The 20,894-nt window shown below is 40.8% G+C and overlaps 1 protein-coding gene across 5 annotated transcripts in view; it reads right to left on the bottom strand.

Moving 5' to 3' along the window:
- The window catches only part of depdc5 (DEP domain containing 5, GATOR1 subcomplex subunit), a 102,225-nt gene that overhangs the window by 64,434 nt on the left and 16,897 nt on the right, over positions 1-20,894 (bottom strand). For 3 of the 5 annotated variants that reach the window (XM_086043029.1, XM_086043031.1, XM_086043030.1), the window contains exons 8-21: positions 17,714-17,783; positions 11,278-11,356; positions 11,137-11,198; positions 10,968-11,037; positions 10,822-10,894; positions 9,836-9,939; positions 9,683-9,757; positions 2,391-2,525; positions 1,828-1,889; positions 1,682-1,752; positions 1,516-1,585; positions 1,378-1,414; positions 1,179-1,299; positions 864-1,087 (exon numbers count right to left, since the gene is read on the bottom strand). In XM_086043029.1, coding sequence (XP_085899155.1) covers positions 864-1,087; positions 1,179-1,299; positions 1,378-1,414; positions 1,516-1,585; positions 1,682-1,752; positions 1,828-1,889; positions 2,391-2,525; positions 9,683-9,757; positions 9,836-9,939; positions 10,822-10,894; positions 10,968-11,037; positions 11,137-11,198; positions 11,278-11,356; positions 17,714-17,783 — 1,253 coding nt within the window. Of the gene's footprint in view, positions 1-863; positions 1,088-1,178; positions 1,300-1,377; positions 1,415-1,515; positions 1,586-1,681; positions 1,753-1,827; positions 1,890-2,390; positions 2,526-9,682; positions 9,758-9,835; positions 9,940-10,821; positions 10,895-10,967; positions 11,038-11,136; positions 11,199-11,277; positions 11,357-17,337; positions 17,622-17,713; positions 17,784-19,028; positions 19,107-20,894 lie in introns of those variants that run through there. The other 2 variants (XM_086043033.1, XM_086043032.1) reach the window with 2 other exon arrangements.

Genomic DNA, 20,894 nt, shown 5'->3' with positions numbered 1-20,894 from the left:
CCGTGAGAAAGAAAACATCTCACTCATGAACATAGCGATTTCCAGTCAGTTCTAATTCGAATGTCCATTTTATTAATCTGAAATTTAGCATTGGATCTATAAATACTTGGTAGCGATAGATTTTTGATGAAAAAAAAAACAGCCTTGAGGCTGGACTCGCCATACTGCAATGTGATTGGTTGCCACGTCACTGGAAGGATTTCATGACGCGCTGCTGTAACTGTAGACCAGTGTTTTTCAAACTTTTTTGAGTCAAGGTACATTTCATTGAAAAAAATCCCACAGCACACAACCATCTGAAATTGTTAAAAAAAAAAAAGAAAAAAAAAAAGCTTATTTTAACAATATAAGTGTTATATTGTTTAAATAACCATTTTCTAACATTGAAGAATGACGTTATATTATAACGTCTTGAATAGGAATTAATTAAACACAAAGAAACAATTATTTTATAATGTTTCATATTGAGACAGTGTGAAACATGGGCCTGTTTGGATAAACATGCGTCACTAATTTGCTTGTCTCTAAACAAAGACAATTAGCTACCTGCTGCTGCTGCTACCTACTGGAATGGAAGAGTACTACAATGTAGTAAGTACATGATTACGCTGCCAGGCGCTAAACCGCACAGGCACACAAATTAGATAATTTCCCACGGCACACCTGACAATATCTACACCAGAGGGCCGCGGTACAGAGTTCGAAAAACACTGCTGTAGACACTGCCGTAACCATGCACGCTACCATCTCGCATTAGCGCTTATGAAGGAGGGGTTAGTGTGAACCGACTGAATAACTGGGATTGAACCTAAATGTTTTGTCGGTTTTCAAAAACAGTTCCACCCCTACTGTATGCAACCTACCTTTGGTACATGTGTATCCCAGAGAGCTACTGACTTCGTAAACCATGGAGGGCATCCGGGGTATCAGAAACATGCTAGATACAGGGCCAAGACTATCATCAGACGCCAGGCTATGCTGTTCATCGGCACCAGCAAAACACAATGGAGGAGATGCGCCCATGCCAGTTGCAACATCCACAGACCCACAGCTTTTCTTTCCACTTCTCTCTTTAACCCGACCAATCCTGCAGAATAGAGTTACAGAAATTCTGGCAAACATAGATGCAAGTGTTGAATCCAAATTGACAAACAATTAAGCGCAACAGATTAACACACCTGCAAGTGGGACTTCTCTGAATCAGTGAAGGACCAGGGAGTCTGAAAACCTGAGAGTCATATGCATCATAGTCCACCTGTATTGGCAGGCCGTTCTCACACTCCTTTTGTATAGATAATGCTATAACAAATCATAAAAAGAGAGCTTTAAAGAAAAAAGGAAAGAAAAAAAGCAATTCAAATAATTTTTACAACTTACTTTGTTCGGTGCCTTTCTTTAGTTTTTCACAATGACGCTAAAGGAAAAACATGTAGATATGATTTTGAGAATTGTTTGAAATGATAATAAGAAACTGCACAAATCTCGGAAGATTAATGTAAAAATAAATGATTTCACCTTGTGACCAGCAAGTTTAATTCGGGGAATGAAGGCATTACAAGAATTCTGACTTTTGGAAGTGTAGAAGCTAAAAAGGCACAGAACATACATTGAAATTAATTAGTATTTCAGTCAATTTTTATAGTTTAAAAACTTTAAAGAAATGATCAAAATAAAGTCTTACCTGTGGTTGATCCAGTGAGGCAGATTATAATCATTTCCCACACAAGAGTCAGGTGTCGATTTATTGTGCAACTATGAAGTAAATATTGAACTCATCATTAATAAATATACATGATTTTATACAGCGACAGTGACTTTGGGTTTTACCTTAAAGAGCGGTACTGCATGTAATGGCTGTTCTCCCATACACACCAAGTCAACACCAATACCTACAATAATATGTTTTTATTTGCAAGATGAATTTTAAATGTATCTAAATTGCAGAACAATCTAAAAGTACCAACAAGAGCGTCAAAACAAAGAGGCACATTGAAATAAAAAGCATCATAGATGTAAAAGACAAGTCAAAAAGACAGGGATGCATGCTTGTGGAGGTCTATGGAGTGAGGAACTCGATGTGGGACATTGCTATGGTGCGAGGTGCAATGCAGTAATCCAGTCTGACGGAGACAAAGGTGAGGATAACTTCAGCCTCAGGATAGTTTTATGACTCAAGAAAAAATTTGATTTTTTTGTTTATTTTTAGTTGAGTTTCTTTTTATGCATTCTTTGGAAAAGTATGTAATGGAATCCTAGCACGCCCGCGACCCTTGTGAGGAGAAGCGGTATAGATAATGGATGGATGGGTGTCATAATTGAAAATGTGGCAGAATCGTTGACAAAAGTATGTTTATGTGGAGCCTTGTGTTTGTTTGGACATTTGCACTTACCGTTGTCAATCATCCGTTGCTTTGTCAGAATCATTAGCAGACGGTCAACTTCAAACACCCCCACTCCTGGCGTGATGACAACTGACATCTGACCAGTCCGGTCAAAGTTTCGATTGATATAATGCTTGTCAAACACTGAAAGAAAATGGGAGAATAGCAGCTTTTGTAGATGCCAAACCTTTGAAATATATTTCAATGGATCTGCCAAATCAAACACAAGCCAGTCCGACACTGGTCGACTTCGAACTTGTTCCAATTTCAATTTTTTGGGAAAATTCAGCAAATACCATTTTCAAAAATTATTTCAAGAGTCAAACAACCATCATCATAATCCCATGTTAATTGAATTGTCGCGTTACACATGTTAACAGACTGTTAACGTACTTGAACGTATTGGCTCACACACACCAAACATGCTAGCCACAAGTGCCACAGATCACAGTATCCCGGTTTTATTGTCAACAATAATGAACTGAGCAGGAGAGAGATATGTGGCATTTTGAATTATTTAACATTTTCCTAAAACGCAGTACTAATTTCAACAATTAAAGACCTATTGCGCTGGAAGGTAATATAAATAAATCAATAAACTGGTTCTGGCCCACCCGACCTCAGTTGAAACCTGCTCTGGACCCTCTGTAGTTTGCTAAGATGTTAGTGTCAATGATTCTGTCATCTGTTTGTGCATCGTGCTGAACAAACCAGGATGGTACAGGAGGTACTGTGAGAATCATGTAATGACTTTTCTTTGTTAAGTGAAGAGCTCCTTCCGATATGTGCAGGTATCTCACCATCCATATCATTCAATGTGTGCAGCAAGATGTTGGAGATACTCTTATCAGTCTGTACAAGCAATTGTTAACTACTTTGTTGTTGTATCTGCGAAGGGAGTAGCAATAGTAACAGAGAAGAAGGCTGGTACTGAAGTTGGAGACGTTATATTCAGTGAGGAAAGAGCAATCAAATTAATCTCCATCATTGATACCGGTAATCCTTCATGTCCTCCACATGACACTCTACAGCAGCAAAGGACCTCTGGCTCCAACATTTAGTTTTGCTGCTTCCTGTTAGTTATAGCATATGGCTCCAACAGACTATTTTGTAGGTCTTGGCATGTTACATACACCTCCAAAATTGTGTGAATGTTGGTGACGTAAAACGAGGGCTGCTTTGCTCAAAATTTGTAGGGAACATTGTTGAGCCTTTTTTTTTAAATTCCACAATAACATAATAAAATATTGATTTGGTGGCCAGGCCTGATGTGTTTGCACAAAATGTGAGAATTTTTGACAAGATATGATAATGTGGGTTAAGTTACAACAGCTTGTCATCAAGGCAACGCCAACTTCTATAGTAAATTCAAAATGGCGGACTGCGTGTTCTCTTTAACATGTGGCTCCAAGAGACTTTTTTTTAGGTCTTGTCCTGTTACATATACCACCAAATATTCATACAACTATGTGAAACATACAACCGGGACTGCTTTGTTATAAAATTCAAGGGTGCGCGAGTGAGCGATTTTTTTTATTGCATCATAATCTGATAACAATTATGTCGAATGTGAGAAATTTTGATGAAATAGTCAAATTACAGAAGCTTTTATTGTCACGATCAATCATCAGATTTTGCAGCACCGAATTGGCCACGCCCTTCACCGAAAAGTCACAATATTGCGTACAGCATTAGGCCTGGACTATCATCAAATGTGAGAAATCTTAAGAAGATATGATCATGCGAGTCAAGTTACAGCAGCTTGCTTAGTCAACGTGATGCCGACTTTTTAAGGAAATTCAAAATGGCGGACTTCCTGTTAGGTTTGTCGTATGCTTCCGAGAGACTTTTTGGCCTGTTACATATAACACCAAATTCCGTAGATTTGGGTGAAACGTACAACCAGGAATGCTTTGTTAAAAATTTCTAGGGGGCGGAAATGAGACATTTTTCAAAATTTCAAAAAACATTTATTTCCTTCAGCCAGTAGGTGGCGCTACCACTACGATGAAAAATAAATTCATAGATGTCTTCATGCCTGAACTATAGTCAAATGTGAACATTTTTGAGAAGATAGTCAAGTTACAGCAGCTTTTATTGTCACGATCAATCATCAGATTTTGCGGCACGGAACGGGCCACACCCTTCACCGAAAAGTCAAGATATACGGCGTAGAGCACAATCGACATCTTGAGACTTTTCTGACAAATTTTCAGTATGATTCATTCAACGGGCTCTGTGCAGTACATTAAAGTGTGAAAAAAATAGTCGTCACTATGTGGTGCTATATGTTTAACAGAATCTCATCATACAGATGTCTTCAGTTTGGGATTTTTTGGAGCATGTGCTAGGTAGTTATTAAGCATTTCCTCCTTTGTTGAGAAATAAATATTAAAATGCGAACGTTGATGCCCTGTAATTTAGGATTTAGAAAACTCAAAATAGTTTTCTTTTATTGTCTCAGGTCTTAAGATGTATAGCCGAAGTTTGACTTCAATCGGATAAATCCTCTAGGAGAAGAGTACAAAAGTATAACCCATGTAAATGTGCAAAAATGGGCCAAAATTGAACATTCAACAATTCATAGCTCACTTCCTATTCATTTTAGACGATGGCTGCAATGGACTTTATTTGCACGTCTCAGGGTGCTACACATGCCTGCCAATCTTCGTAGGCCTAGGTCAAATGTACCAGGATTGGATTTTGCTTTGGCACTCTAGGCAGCGCTCCAGAGCCATTTTGTGTTCATCGTTCATACATCGCATGTATAGGTCCTCAAAAATGTGATTCATTTGCAGAACAGTTAAGCCCCAAAAATGAATAATAGTAATAATAATAAGACTAATAATAATAATGCTAGTAACACTACTACTACTAATAACAATAATAATAATACTATCAATAGGAATAATAATAATTTCTACCAAAACAATAGGGACTTTGCAGCAGTCGCTGCTCGGGCCTAAATAATAATAATAATAATAAAAATAACAACTAGAGCTGTAAGCAGCTATAAAAGGCCGTCGCAACACTGGCCTAGTTGGGGTACTTGCATGTTGGTGGTACTTGCACATCCATCAAACCATCAACCATCAAAAATATTCATTTTTGTGCTAGGCCTGATGTGTGTGCAAAGTTTCATGAGATTTCGCCTAGGTTTAGACACTCAAAAACAGCATAATTTTTCTATGCAAATAAACAGATCAACACGGCAACCGCGTGTGACAAAATAAAAAGCTTTCACTACTTTTCATCTTAAACATCTTTGATGAAACATCCTAAGTTTAAAGCCGGTCAGATAAATTTCCTGGGAGGAATTAATAAACATATAACCTCTATAAAAGGCCCAAAATGGCATCAAATGTCAAAGTAAAATCAAAATAGTGAACTTAGGCTCAGGGTAGAACTTTAACAGACATTTTTGTCGGCCTTGGGCAGTTACATATACTTTCCAATGTTGGTAGAGCTCAACACTTTCAACCGGGATTGTTTTGAGAAAAAATTATAGGTGGCATACCTCAGCCAATTTTAAGAAACTGCACAATGACCCTCTAAAATATACGTACAGTATAGTTTCTTGCCAGGCCTGATGTGTGTCCAAAGTTTCATGAGATTTCACCTAGGTTTAGACCCTGAAAAACACCTTAGTTTTTCTTTGCAAATGGCTCAGTGTTACAGCAACAGTGTGTGATGAAATAAAAAGCTTTAAATAACTTCCTCTTAAACATGTTGTGATGAAACACCCAAAGTTTGAAGACAATCGGATAAAATCGCTAGGAGGAGTTTGTTAAAATATAACCTGTACAAAAAGCAAAAAATGCCGCCCAATTCCAAAAGTCAAAATGGCTGACTTCCTGTAACGTTTAGCATAATAGACTTTTTGGAGGTCTTGGGCTGTTACATGTATCCAAATTTTCACAGATCTAGGTGAATCGTAGAATCAGGAACGCTTCATTAAAAATTTGTAGAGGACGCTATATTTTTTTAAACAAGCACAAGAAATCTCTACAGTATTAATTTTTATGCCATGTCTGATGTGTGTTAAAAGTTTCACGAATTTTCGCCCTGGTTTAGACCCTCAAAAACAGCATAATTGTTCTTCATAAACAGTGACAAATTCCAAAGTTAATTCAAAATTCTGGACTTCCTGTTAGGTTTAGCACATGGCTGAAAAGATGTTTTTTAGGTCTTAGGGTGTTACATGCACCACCAAATTTTCAGAGATGTAGTTCAAACATACAACCCAGAATCCTTCGTTAAGAAGGAATTAAGAAACACAAAGTTTGATTCTCCGCCCCTGTCGTTTAGTCTGTTGAAAACGTAAAATATTTTTCCCTGTTGTTGTTCCAAGTGTTGATATGGTACAACCTAAATTTGAAGTAAATCGGGTAAACTGTCTAGGACGAGGGGTCAAATGTATGACCCCTGTAATGTGCAAAAATGGGCTAAAATTGTAACCAATCACGGCTCACCTGTTTTCTGAAGCTGAGCCGTGATTAGTCGTTACCTGAGCCCTAAGCAGTTGTGATGTCATTTTCAGTCGACAGAAGTGACAAAATGGCCGCCCCCTGAGATGGCTATAAAAGGGGTGGCTTTTGCTGCTTAACTCATATTCCACACACAATATTAATCAGAATGCCGTGCTTCAACTAGTGGGCATGTTGGGAACATATTCTTGAAAAAAATATGTTTGGGTTGATTTCCACTTTAACAAAATATTTCTTACTATCTTTTCAGTTTAATGATTTAAATAATAAAACCGTAGTCTCACAAGGATATTGATTTAAGAAAGAAAAAATTGCCACTTCAGTCTATAGTTTTCTTCCTTGTAATTGTTATCTTGTCCATCCTGTGTTCCCAGGTTTAACAAGGAAGCCAGCCAACTATAAAAGGAATGCTCTCCTCATACATCATTTTTGTGATTTTCTGTGTACAAAGATGTACATAAGCGCTTTGAGATCTCCGACCGGCACCTTTATTAGACATTGAAAAATGCATGCGATCTTTGCACACTGTTACTATATCATGTGTCGTCACTGTCCTCAGCTCAAACCGTAATCGTAACGCACCTCTCGGCCCGATGACTTCAACCACAGAGGTGAAACAGACGAATGACTGGGATGTCTTGCTAATTGAACTGGGGCTTCATCCCATCCCATTTCAGAAGCAAACAGTTTTCTACGGCACTTGCTCGCTTGTAATTGAGCACGCACACCTGCTCCACACCATGAACTCATATATAAACCTGTGCTGGTCTTCACTGCCGCTACTTGTCTTCAGGTTGTCCCCCGCTAGTGTTCACGTCACACGCACCGATAAGATAAGATAAGATAAGATAAGAATGCCTTTATTGATCCCACAGTGGGGAAATTTTCATTGTTACAGCAGCAAAGATATAGGTCACACAGGGACGGCGGCATAATGTGGCCATTAATGTATAACATTGACGGCAAACATTTAGGATCAAACCTATGTAAATATACGCAGTAACATGTGTATATACACATGTATATACACATCAACATACATCTACATAAAAAGTATGAGGAACACTCATTTTGGCCTGTACATAGTACAGAGGAAAAATACTCTGAGTAAGTGACAGTGCTGCAGTGCTGTAGTGAAATGTAAGGGACAGCATTGGATAAAAATAAAACTAGACTAACAGTAGTGGGGAATGTTGAGTATTGCACGGTATTACAGTAGTGGGGAATATTGGGTATTGCACGATATGCAGGACTGCACAATTGCACTAATGTCCGCCAGTTTGTAGAGACTACACAATGTTCTTGTTAAAGAGTCTGACAGCAGCAGGCAAGAAGGAACAGCGGAATCTCTCCTTTGCACAGCGAGGGTGTAACAGTCTGTCACTGAAGGAGCTGTGGAGTGCTGTTAGGGTGCCCTGGAGGGGGTGGTCCGGGTTGTCCAGCATTGATGACAGCTTGGCCAACATCCTCCTGTCCCCGACCGAGTCCACAGAGTCCAGGGAGCAGCCCAGGACCTCCTGACCAGTTTGTCCAGCCGCTTCTTGTCCCGGGCCGAGACGCCGCCTGCCCAGGTGACCACTCCCTGGAAGATGACCGATGCAACCACCGAGTCATAAAAGTTCCTGAGGAGTGTCTACTGAACCCCAAAAGACCTCAGTCTCCTGAGTAGGAAGAGTCTGCTCTGACTCTTCCTATTGAGGGCGTCTGTGTTGTCGCACCAGTCCAGTTTATTGTTCAGATGAACACCCAGGTACTTGTAAGTTGAGACTCTCTCAACATCTGTTCCCCGGATATTCACTGGTGCAGGTGAAGAGTGCTGGCGCCTACCGAAATCCACCACCATTTCTTTGGATTTCCCCGCATTGATCAGGAGGCGGTTCTGCTGGCACCAGTCCACAAAACCCTGAGTAAGTTCTCTGTACTCCCGATCATCTCCGCCTGTGATGAGGCCGACAATCGCAGAGTCGTCAGAGAACTTCTGCAGGTGACAGGTAGGGGTGTTGTAGTTGAAGTCCGAGGTGTAGAGGGTGAACAGGAAGGGAGCCAAGACAGTTCCCTGTGGGGCCCCCGTGCTACAGAGGAGCACGTCAGACACACAGTCCTGTGTCCTCACATACTGTGGCCCGTTTGTGACGTAGTCCTGGATCCATGTGGTGAGGTGGTGGGCCACCCCCGCCCGCTCCAGCTTGTCTCCCAGTAGGGTGGGCTGGATGGTGTTGAAAGCGCTGGAGAAATCAAAGAGCATGATCCTCACAGTGCTCCCCGCCTTCTCCAGGTGGGAGAGTGAAGTGTGGAGGAGGTAGATGATGGCATCATCCACACTGATGCCAGGCTGATATGCGAACTGGAGTGGGTCCATTGAGGAGCTCACCAGGGGGTGCAGGTGGAAAAGGACCAGTCTCTCCAGGGTCTTCATCAGGTGAGACGTCAGCGCCACTGGTCTGAAGCTGTTGAGCTCCTTCGATAATGGTGCAGTCTGCCTCTCATGAGGAAAAAAAAAAGCACTCCGCCTCTCATTTGTCACGTCAAACCGTCAGTCAAAACCCATGCTATTTGGTCCCCGGAAAAATTATTAGACCTGGGCATTTTCAATTTTACTAAATTGAAATCTAGTTGAATGAGTTGAACTTGTGTGGCCGGGGTAGCACAATGAAAGGCCCCCCCAACCCTTCCCAAAAGTGTCTCTACAAAGCACATTTTAAATGATGCGGGTGGGTCTGGACCATATACTCCCCCTATATAAAGTCAGATAAAATAAAGGCGTATAATTTGTACAATCCCACAACTGTTTTCTTTTCTAATTAGGGTACTAACCATTAAAAGAAAGGTTGATGGCTTCCAAGTAGTTTCCCTGGGCAGAAGTTGAATTATATCCAAGAGGAAAGCCATCTGCCATGAGAAAAAAGTTCTGAGTGAATGTACAACATCCAAAACTAAGTGCCAGCCAAAGTCAACCAGAAGTTGTACCTGCTTCTTTAAGTCGCACCAGTACAGGATACTGAATAAAGAGATTCTTGACAGTAACTAATAAGGATGTCCACTCATCACGCCTCTCATTCTGAGCCACAACTCTAATAAAAGAAATAAATATTTTCATTTAATTCATGTTTTCTACCATCTCATTTAAAGTGACACTTGGATGAGCTTAACACTGGCACTTATATAATAGGTTTGCATGTAAAAATGACATCAGTACTAAAATGCTCCCCCCAAAAGACTCTGTAGTGATTGAAGGGCTTTTTTTGTGATTAGATTTATGACAAATTGCCCCGCCCTCTTTTGGAGCTCGGCTTGTTATTTTTTCTGTCTCAGCGTTCTACGTCACGGGAGGGAGGCAAGCGTGGTAATATTGCTGGCTTTGTCAGTTCTGTTGTCTAAAACGGCGACCGATCGCCACGCAAATGCACATTAGTACTCTTGTCCACTTCAACTTGTGAAAGTATAAAAGTGTTCTGCACAATAGTTTGGATTTATTGACATAAAACATGACCTCACTCACGATCACCTCCACAAAATCAAAAATACCGTGGCGATCGCTTCTCCACTTACACAGGCTGAAGCGGACTAGAGCATGAATGCGCACACGAACCCTGACTCGTTATATTTTTATTTATATTTATATATTTAGCAACGCTAAACTCGTGTCAACTCTCAGGAGGGAGATGGCGACTGGCAGCGGGCAAGCAATCAGGCAAGCATGGAGTTTGTAATTGGTTCCCCCAGTGACTCCGATCGGACAATAAGCATAGAACGGTTGGGGGCGCGGCCATTCTCCTCATTAACAAGAGGCGTTATTCATGGAGTCTCTTATTTCCTCATTTCTCCCACATCTTCTTGGACAAAATAGAAAATGACAACTCTTTTCATTTTCCTGATCAAAACAATATATAAAATGAACTGGTTAGTGAAAACCTGGCCATCCCTTTAATTGAATTACAAAAAATAAATAATACCTATAGAAGTCCTCATAAAAACGACCTTCATGATCTTGTTGGATTGATGCTCTCAGATTCTCAGGAAATTCATCTGTAAAAGATGGTTACTCATATTACATTGCTGGAGTATTGATGCACAAACAATAAGATGATCAGAGGCTCACCTTTTGATTTGGCATTGTAGAATGTACGCGAAAAGAGCACAACTGTCACTTCATGACTGCAGTTTTTATCCTATGTAAAACAGCAATATATTACAAATTACTTTACATTATGTTATATAGAGAATGTTATCAATGATAAAATGGCTAAACCAAAAGATAACTCACAAACCTTCCACTTGCCAAAGAGGTCAGAAAGGAAACCATTCACAGCCTTTTCAAAGTATAAATCACCTATAAGTGAAATGCTGAGATGAGATGCAAAAAACAAAACTGAAAACATGTACTGTGCAAACTAAGGCAACTAACTAACCGTAAATGTCAAATTCCCACATCTCACAGCTCATTTGGATGAATATGTAAACCATCGCAGATGTGGATCTGAACACAACCTGTATCACAAGGTCAAAATGAGATAGATTCACTTTGATGAATGTGCTTGTATTGAATAATAACAATAAATTAAAGCTGCAAGCAACTATAAAGGGACGTCAAAGCCCTGGCAATGTTGGGGTAGTGGAACACTGGTAAACTGGCACATTGGAATTTGATTTTTTGCTAAATTAAGTACATGAGATGAAAAACTAACTCGATGAAATATGACCTCTATGAAAGACCAAAAATTAGGTAAAATTTGAAAGTATGTTCGTTAAAAATTTGTAGAGGTTGCAACTAAGATAGTCGCTGCTCTAGTGCTCGGGCCCCAATAATGAAATATACAAAAACGATCGGGACCTCGCAGTAGGCCCTAATTAAAATAAAAATAAAAAGAATAACTTCTACAAAAACAATCGGGACCTCTCCGCTGCCGCTAATCGGGCCCTAATAATAATAATTTCTACTAAAACAATAGGGACCTCGCAGCCATCGCTGCTAGGGCCCTAATATCCATTCATCCATTATCTACTCCGCTTGTCCTCACAAGGGTCGCGGGCACGCTGGAGCCTATCCCAGCTGTCTTCGGGCAGTAGGCGGGGGACACCCTGAATTGGTTGCCAGCCAATCGCAGGGCACACACAGACAAACAAACATCCGCACTCACACTCACACCTAGGGGCAATTTACAGTGTCCAATCAACCTACCATGCATGTTTTTGGAATGTGGGAGGAAACCGGAGTTCCTGGAGAAAACCCACGCAGGCACGGGGAGAACATGCAAACTCCACACGGGGAGGCGAACCCACGACCATTGAACTGTGAGGCGGACGTGCTAACCAGTCGACCCAATGCCCTAATAATTACAACAAAACCATTGTGGACCTTGCAGCAGTCTCTATTCTGGCTCTAATAATAATAATAATAATAATAATAAAAATTATCCAATCCGGTTATTATTATCATTATTTTTATAAAACAGTAGGGACCTCGCAGTGCTCGGTACTCAGGCCTTAAAAATAATAATAATATATTTCTACAAACACAAGAGCAACCTTGCAGTGGTCGCTTTTCGGGTCCTAATTAACTCTTTCAATGCCAGCCATTTTAAAAAAAGAGAACCTATTGAGTGCCAGCCAAATTAGAGCATTCTGACTGATCATTCAAGGCTCACAGACCACCAAATGAAAGATCAGACCCTTCTTTCATCACACAAAAAAGTATGTTTCTACCATATGCCATTGTTTTTGTAATCAGCAGTATAACATGGGTTGTTTCACTCAAATTACCTATTTTGGAAAAAAAAGCCGCTTTTTTGTGAAAATCCGAATACTTTCTGCTCGGGCTGCTCGATTAAGCGATTTTGAACCGAAAGCGAATTTTCTGGATAAAACGATGTTAAAAACGTTCAAATCGGCACGTTCGATTTTGTTATTTTTTTGTGTATCTATGTGTAGCCCAGTTGTACTTTCTGTATTGCGTTCTGTTTGTACATTCTTTTCGTATTTGTACTTTCTGTTACTCTTCTCTTCGCATTAAGATCTCTGTTTTCCGGTGGCTACTTCCGTGTTTGTCATGCAGTCACGTGAGTAGAGCTGTCAATCCAATTGCTTAAATGTGGAAGCGATTGTCCGCAAATGCGGAAGCAATTGTCCGCTGGCCGAGGAAAGTGATACATGTCGGGGATTGTTTGCTGCGGGAGCTGACTATCTGAGACAACTACCGAGTGAGTGAGGAAGTGAAGTGGAGCATATGCTCAACTGACGGAATTGACCAGGTCGATGGTGAGCTAGGAGTCCAGGATTGAAACTTGGAAATTGCCTGGAATAGAACTGAACCATTCTGAATCATCCCTGCTCTAGTCGGGCTGGTAGGAGGCTGCATTTTAGCCAGCCGATCCCCTTCATTGAACTTAAATTGACTGGCATTTCAAACTGGAGTTCAAAGAAAGAAAAATTAAGTTTAAATAAAATACATTCAAAATACTTCATTTTTCATTATTTTCTATTTACATCGTAATCGTAAAATCAGGTTTGAGAGAAAATAATCAGGATTTTCTTATTAGGCAAAATCGAACATCCCTACTTTCTGCTTTAGTGGCTTTTTTTTTCAGTTAAGTCCCAAAAAGCTTTTCTGGGTTAGGCACAAGCCTATTGCATGGTGCAACACGCTTACGTGGGGGGAACGGGAGTTCGAGGAAAGCTCAATGCTCACTCCGGAGCGACTTATAGTACGGAAAAAACGGTCGTTCTAATTGTTGGTTATACAGCTCTGGGGTTTGATTAAGTGAGTATTGTCGATGATTGCTTGAATTTTTCCTATTAGATCTAATTTTTCCTTTTGAGACGGCCTTTTGAGCGGAAAACGCCATAATTTGATCTCTAATATATACAGGATTACCAAGTGTCAACACTGAACATTTCATTGTTGCACTTGGGCTTGTGCTTTCCTGAGGATCTTTGTCATTCTTGGTGGCAAGGAGGCAGCTGCTGTGTTCAAGCTCTTTTTTTTTTTAAATTGCAGCTACTTTTTAAACATTTTAAAATCCACCCCCTGAAGTGCCTTCAAGCACCCTCATTTGAGAACCACTGCCGTAGACGATACATGAGCGGTGATCTTAATTTTGTAAGTAGGAATGTGAAGGGCTTAAAGGGGAAGTTGACCCAAATATTTTTTTCAAGAATATGTTCTATGCTGGCCCACTAGCTGAAACAAGCCATTCTGATAAATATTGTGTTTGTGGAATAGGACTTAATCCATCTGTTTTTAGCCATCTCTAGGAGCGGCCATTTTGTCACTTCTGTCGACTGAAAATGACATCACAGTGGCTCAAGGCACAGGTAATGACCAATAACAGCTCACCTGTTTTCTGAAGCTGAGTCATGATTGGTCGTTATCTGACCCCAGGGGCATCTGTGATGTCATTTTCAGTTGACAGAAGTGACAAAATGGCCGCCTCGTGAGATGTCTAAAAACGGGTGTATTTTGCTGCTTAACATATTCAACAAGCACAATACTAATCAGAATGCCATGTTTCAACTAATGGGCCCACATAGAACATATTCTTGAAAAAAAAATGTTTAGGTTGACTTCCCCTTTAAGTTGCCAAATTTAAGGTGCCTCCCCACCCCCGGAAAAAAAAAAAAAAAACACAGAAAGAACCTTCCATAAAACAACCTTACAAATTTCTTGGAAACTTCGGTTCGGTATATTTTCGGTCCCCCCCCCAAATTTTTTTTTTTTTTTTTTTTTTAAATGGTTATTTTGAAAAGATGACAAGTAAACAGTACCATATTTTCCGGACTATAAGCCGCAACGTTTTTCCTAGATTTTGAGCCATGCGGCTTATAGTCCGGTGCGTCTATTCTGTGGATTTTTCTTCCACCGCTCGGGGCGCTCTAACCAGAATGACAGTACAATTCAATACAATACATTTCCCATTAATTGGAAGTGACTGCAGGTGTAGGAGTTCAACAGGCGAAGGCGCCATAGACTAGGATATTGCATTAGGTGCTGTAATGCTTTGATTTTATGTTTTCCTAGAGGTCAGTGAAGTACACATGAATGTGATTGGCTGATGTTACGTCTGTTCTGTTGTTTCGATGTGAAATGCTATTGTTGATTTAGCACATCGTGTGTTAGATTGGCTGACTTTATTAACATAAAACAAGACAGGTGCATATGTAGGTAGTAGAACAATCGATGGTGGAGTCTGGTGGACATTAGCTGACAAACTGGAGCGGCAGTGAAATGAAGATAAGTACTGTTTTTTCCAAAATATTCTAAAAATAGAGTTGGTGCGGCTTATATAACGGTGCGGCTTATAGCCCGGAAAATACGTTATATTTTTGGGGAAAAATAAAAGTGAACTATTCGAGTGATATACTAAGAAATTACACCAGAATAAAAAAATACACTAACAATAAAGATCTCTTAATTTTGTAAGTTACTAAGACACTGAAATCTTTAAACACTCAGCAGCAACAGCCCATGACACATCTAAGTATTCAAGTTAAAGACAAGTTGTCATTACAGTACAGTGGTACCTCTATTTACGAAATGAATTGGTTCTGGAAGAAATTTCTTAAGTAGAAAATTTTGTCAGTAGGGACGTGTTTTCCACGTAAATGCCCTAATACGTTCCAAGCCCCCCAATATTCCGACATAAATGTTTTATAAAGCATAAAAATGCATCAAAACCTGTAACAAATACATGTTACAATTAGATTATTGCACAATAAATGAGAGTCGTGCATAATGTAAAAAAGCCAAAGAATAGAGTAAAGAATAAAAATTATGGTCTGATTTACCTTTTAATTGCTGTTCTCATCGCTTTTTGCCCTCTTTGGTTCATGTTCTCTCTCAGCAGTGTTTTTTGACTGGTGTTTTGTAAAGAACTGATTTAATAATGTGTCGACTGTCATATTCTTTGGCAAGATCAACCAAACGCATCCCCTTTTCATACTTTTCTATTCTTTCTTGCTTCGTTTGTATGTTCGTTTCTAATTCACGTAAAACTATCGGAAGGCCTCGTGGCCCGAGGGGCGAATGACGAGGACACTGCATAGCCATATCCATCACATATCTATCTATCTACCTGTCTATCTGCACACATAGACACATACGGTAGAGGTCCCTCTTAGCCAATGGGATGCCAGGAAGATGCTAGGCTAGCCAATGGCAGAGCAGCTATGAGTTTGTTGCGTTCACGAAACTCCGGAGCTGCGAGTGGCAGCTCATACTGTATTTTTACCGATTGTATCTTGAAATTTCTTTCGTAACAAGAGGCAATATTTTCCTGTTGTTGCGTTTCGTAACTTGCAAATTTCGTATTTAAAGACGTTCGTAAGTAGAGGTACCACTGTACATATATACACTTTTTGTGATAAAAAAAAAAAATACATATAATAACAGTTACGATTATTGCTAACTATATTAAAACTCTTTATAATGGAAAAAAAAAAGTAACTTTAAAAAGTCTTTATGAAATTGTATACACTTTTTAGGCATTGAAATCTTTGAATGTTCAACAGCATATTGTAACGAATTGGGTTATCTGTGTTGTGGTTGGATTTGTGTTTTGATGTTTCCGAGGTTCATGAATGCATCGTACGGTTAGCAAGAGAGAGAAGTGGAGAACGAAGAACAGAGCTGTTGTACTTTGTTTTTGGCTAAAAAAACTGCTTGCTTCCTCGTCTAAGAAACACCCGGATGATGTTGTTTTTAAGTGTTATTATGTTAGACGTGCTACCTGCGTCATAGCCGCCAAACTCATGTAGCAACGTCGGAACACAACTTTGGGACTTATACACGGAACTTTCCCCAAACCGGGTAGGTCTCGTAATGGCCAGGCTAAATTGTCAAATTAGTATTTGATGGGTGCAATATTCAAGCTGTGCACAATTTGGCCACTTGGGGGCAGTGTGAGTCCTCGTATTGAGATAGGTGTAGTGACACTGAGGGGCAGAAGAAGATACCTGCTGTTAAATTGAGGAGTACAAGAAAATCACAATCGAGTTTCATAGTTACAATTTGGTTTTGGCAGCGTTTTTTTTTTTTTATATCTGGAACAAAACGGATGTAACAAGTCAGCCAATAGCTGTACTTTTCACCATGGTAATAAGCAAACCCGTGTAGTATCTAAGACAAGGTAAAATGTATGTTATTGGGTTTATACAGTGGAAAGCGTGGTCGATATGTAACAGTGATGACAGGACATGGTGCGCACGTGTCACTCAGGTTTGAATTTTTTTTAATGCGCTGTACACATTTGCTGAGCGGGTGAGAGCAGTGCACAATTGCGCACAAGAGCAGCTTAGAGGGAACATTGGTTAAAATGGTCTAAACTAGCAGGCACTCAAGAATTTCTCTTTTTTGAAAATGGCTGTCATGTTTGGGTTTTTTAGTTTTGTTTGTTTGCATTTGTCTATCCCGTCAATGATTGTGTCCAACTATCTGCATTCCACCCCCTAGTGTTAGCCAATCAACTCCCTCCTACCTTGTGTGTCTCGTCCAGGTGTTTCTCGTTGTCTCGTCAGTATGCTTCTACTTAAGTTCCTAGTTTTCGCTCAGTCCTTGTCGGATCGTTATCGCTGTCATGTTTTTTGTTTCTCCTTCAGTTGTGTTTTGGTTTTCTAGTGTTTCTTTGCTACTTTGAGGTTTGGACTTTTCAAGATTTGTTTGTGCTGGTTTTTGTTAAGAAATATTTTCTTCAGTACACCCTGCTTCTCCTGCCTCCCTGCATTTGGGTCCTCCATCCCGCAAACGTGGCAATCAGTGGAGCTTTAGAAATAACATATTAATGGTGATCCATCCATTTATTCAGGTAACACACTACATATCCTGTTCAGGCCTCAATTAAGCCTCTGTCTTACCCTGGTGTCTTCACTGATGTATCCACACGTCACTTTCTCCCCCTTCACCCACAGTTCGCTAGCCTGGGATCTAGCACACCAAAAAAAAAAAAACATGTTGGGGAAAAAAATGTTTGTACACTTGCCAGAAAGAAACAAAAACACACAATAGTAAGTGAAATAATGTGGAACTTATAAAAGTCGTAAGTACAATTGTGATTTTTTTCTTCGTATTAAGAGAATTAATACATACAAATTCCTTTAGCAGTGTTCTAAAGAGTTCTGTGGCATTCATTATGCTTGAAACGAGGCAGTGTGTCGTTTGTTTTCACCTAAACTAGGTGATGAGTGTAATTAAACATATATATATACACACACACAAGAGCTGGGCAGTCCGTCCCGCCCTCTGTCCGGGACGGACGTGCATTTTTGGGGCGGTGGACGGGGGTGACCGTCTGAAAAAAAGGGGCGGACTAATCAAGGGGGAGGTGGATTTTAGCCCAGCCCACTATTCAGCACTCATGCGTGTGAAGTGGTCGCGAGGCAGCCAAAAGTTCACCTCAACCTATTCGGCAAAAGGCTTCTTTCGGCTTCTTTATACTCCCACGTCGGCGTGGGCGACAACTGCCACACTGCATCACGTGACCGACGCATTGTGCTGTGAGACATGTTGGCGACAGGTCTGCAAAACATGCCGCACACACGTCAGAAATTGTTGGTGCGTATACGACGTCGGTCCATTATGTCACATGTTGCAATGACGTACAGTTACCCCGGCTCGGACCGGCAATTTATTTTTTGCCACGGAGGAGAGGATCCACCACGTAGCTTGTCGCTGCTGTGAAGCAAACTAGTTTGGCAGCGGCGTGGGTGTTATGTCACGTATGTGTGTATAAAGAAGCTACACGCGCACGTACCACGTTCGCCGCCACCTTCCAGGTCATTTTCGTAATACAATTAAATGCATCGTCTAGTCATCTAGGTCCCTTTGTTGTCGCAGGCACGAGACCCAGTGTTGTTGCTGCCTTTTTGATTGTTGCTCGACAGTAAAAACGGGGACCGGAATTGGCCATAAAAGGCAGAGGAAATTCCGCCCTGCGGTGTCCTTGTCAGTAGCTGTAGCGACGCCCCCCGACTTGGAATGTAATTAACACATTTTCAAAACAACACATGTGGGTTGTGCGTGAGTATAAATGGCAAACTGTGCGCAACACTGCCGCAGTGACGTGCTCGCGGATGTCACCCACGGGAGTAGAAAGAAGCCTGAAATGGGCAAAGGACAAGAATTGCCTCACGCTTCAAACGCGCCACTAGTTACCCAACTGCGCGTACTTACTTGTTTTAACACTCAAAAGTTGTTCTAACTTTTCCAGAGGCCGTGGTATGGCGGGTTACAATTCAAGGTCGAGTTCATGCACTTCTTCTGGCGTCTTCCCTACTAAAACAACCGACGCGGCAGGACAGGAACAAATACTTAAGCAGGATAAAAATAAACATATGCTCACAACACAATATTGCAACATGTTAGAAAAAGAATAAATACAAAATAATATGTGCAATCCCAAAATTAATATACGAAAATGAAAATATAAATTGGCAACTAAATCATGTTACATTTGCATTGGATGCCCCGGCGGGAACGCTGTGTTCTGCAGAAGAAGGAGCGCTGGTGTTTGACCGCGGGAAATTTGAAACCTGAATACCGCAGCTACTTCATTCGTGTACATCGGAGAGGGAGAGCTTTTGCTTGGTAGAAGACGACGACTGGCAAAACAAACAAAAACAAAAAAACAAAAGGTTTCGACATCGCAGTGGCACGTTTGAAGCCTACACCTGGTTTGAATAGTACATTAACCCACGAATGAGCCTTAAATAAACATCTGCCGTTAGCATCTCTCCCGCGGTGTGTCATCCACGGATGCCCTTTTTCTTTTTTTTTTTGGTGTGTGGGTGCGGACGTAAGGACGGAAACGCTTTCAAAGGACGGGGTCGGGGGCTGATAATTTTTATGAATAAGGACGGAGGGACGAGGCCAGAAGGGTACCCAGGTCGCGGACGGAGGACAGACCGGCAAAAAAGGGTGAAGTGCCCAGCTCTGATAAATATATCCAATTTGAGGGGGTGGAAAAGTCCCCAGCCAGTCTGTCCAAAAATACTGTTAAATCAGTTTTAATTTTTTTCCAGGGGGAATTTTAGTGCTGATCTTTTTTAATACAGCCCTATCATGTAAATGCCAATGTTCATACCATCCAAGTGTCTCTTTAAATTGCATTTGTAGAGGTAGCAACGGACTGTGTTAATTGACAATGGTATTCTGAAGTGTTCTGAGCCCATGTCACAATATTCTAATGATGCTTGTTTTTAATGCAGTATCGCATGAGGGATCAAAGGTTACAGACAATGTTGGATTTCGGCCTTGCTATTTTTGTGCTGGAATTTTTTTCCCACATACTCTGAATCGTTTGATGATATTATGTCACTTTGCCATTCGCCCCAGACAGCCCCACAACACATCACTCCGCTTGGCCTGGCACTACACCACTCCACCTCCTTTGCTATTCCATGAGAACAGGCGTAGCGTTGGATCAACCGAACTGTGCAAGCCTTAACACTCACAGCATTTGGAGTTCTACCGTAACATTTCACAAGTCGCGAGTCCCAGTCACTGTTTTTGCGTTGCATGGTTTTACAACATCGCAAAGTACAGCCCATCAAATGCACAGACGCTTTCACGTATAGACGTATATTTCACGTATAGCTTTAAATGTATAGACGAAAAATCTAAAATCAAATCTATATGGCTTTAAGCCAGTGAGAGACGGCCACCCGCTGGCCACCCACCCTCAAGCCAAAAATACAATACATAAAGTACACATTTGCGCTTTACATCAACATTGAACCATACTTACAATTTCATGTACCATGGATTAGCACAATAGTGATTTCGCGAGTAGCACGCAAAGCTCGCCATCAACGCTCATTCATTCGGAATGGAGAGTTCAGTCTCATTTAATTGGTTTCCTCTCCGAGTCAACAGCGCATCACCCTCACACTGCAGTGTCTGAAGAACCTCCAGCGGCCGCCATCCCCAAGGCGGGAGCCCCATCTGTCAGGCTGGGGAAGCATTGACGCTCCGCTCTCAAACTGGAGACCTCTCATTCAAGTGAATGGGATCCATCCATCTATTGTCTACCGCTTATCC

The sequence above is a fragment of the Filicampus tigris genome, chromosome 10, assembly GCF_054856515.1.
Source record: "Filicampus tigris isolate MCC_2025a chromosome 10, RoL_Ftig_1.0, whole genome shotgun sequence".
Taxonomy (NCBI): Eukaryota; Metazoa; Chordata; class Actinopteri; order Syngnathiformes; family Syngnathidae; genus Filicampus; species Filicampus tigris.
This window is presented reverse-complemented; position numbering and strand designations above follow the sequence as displayed.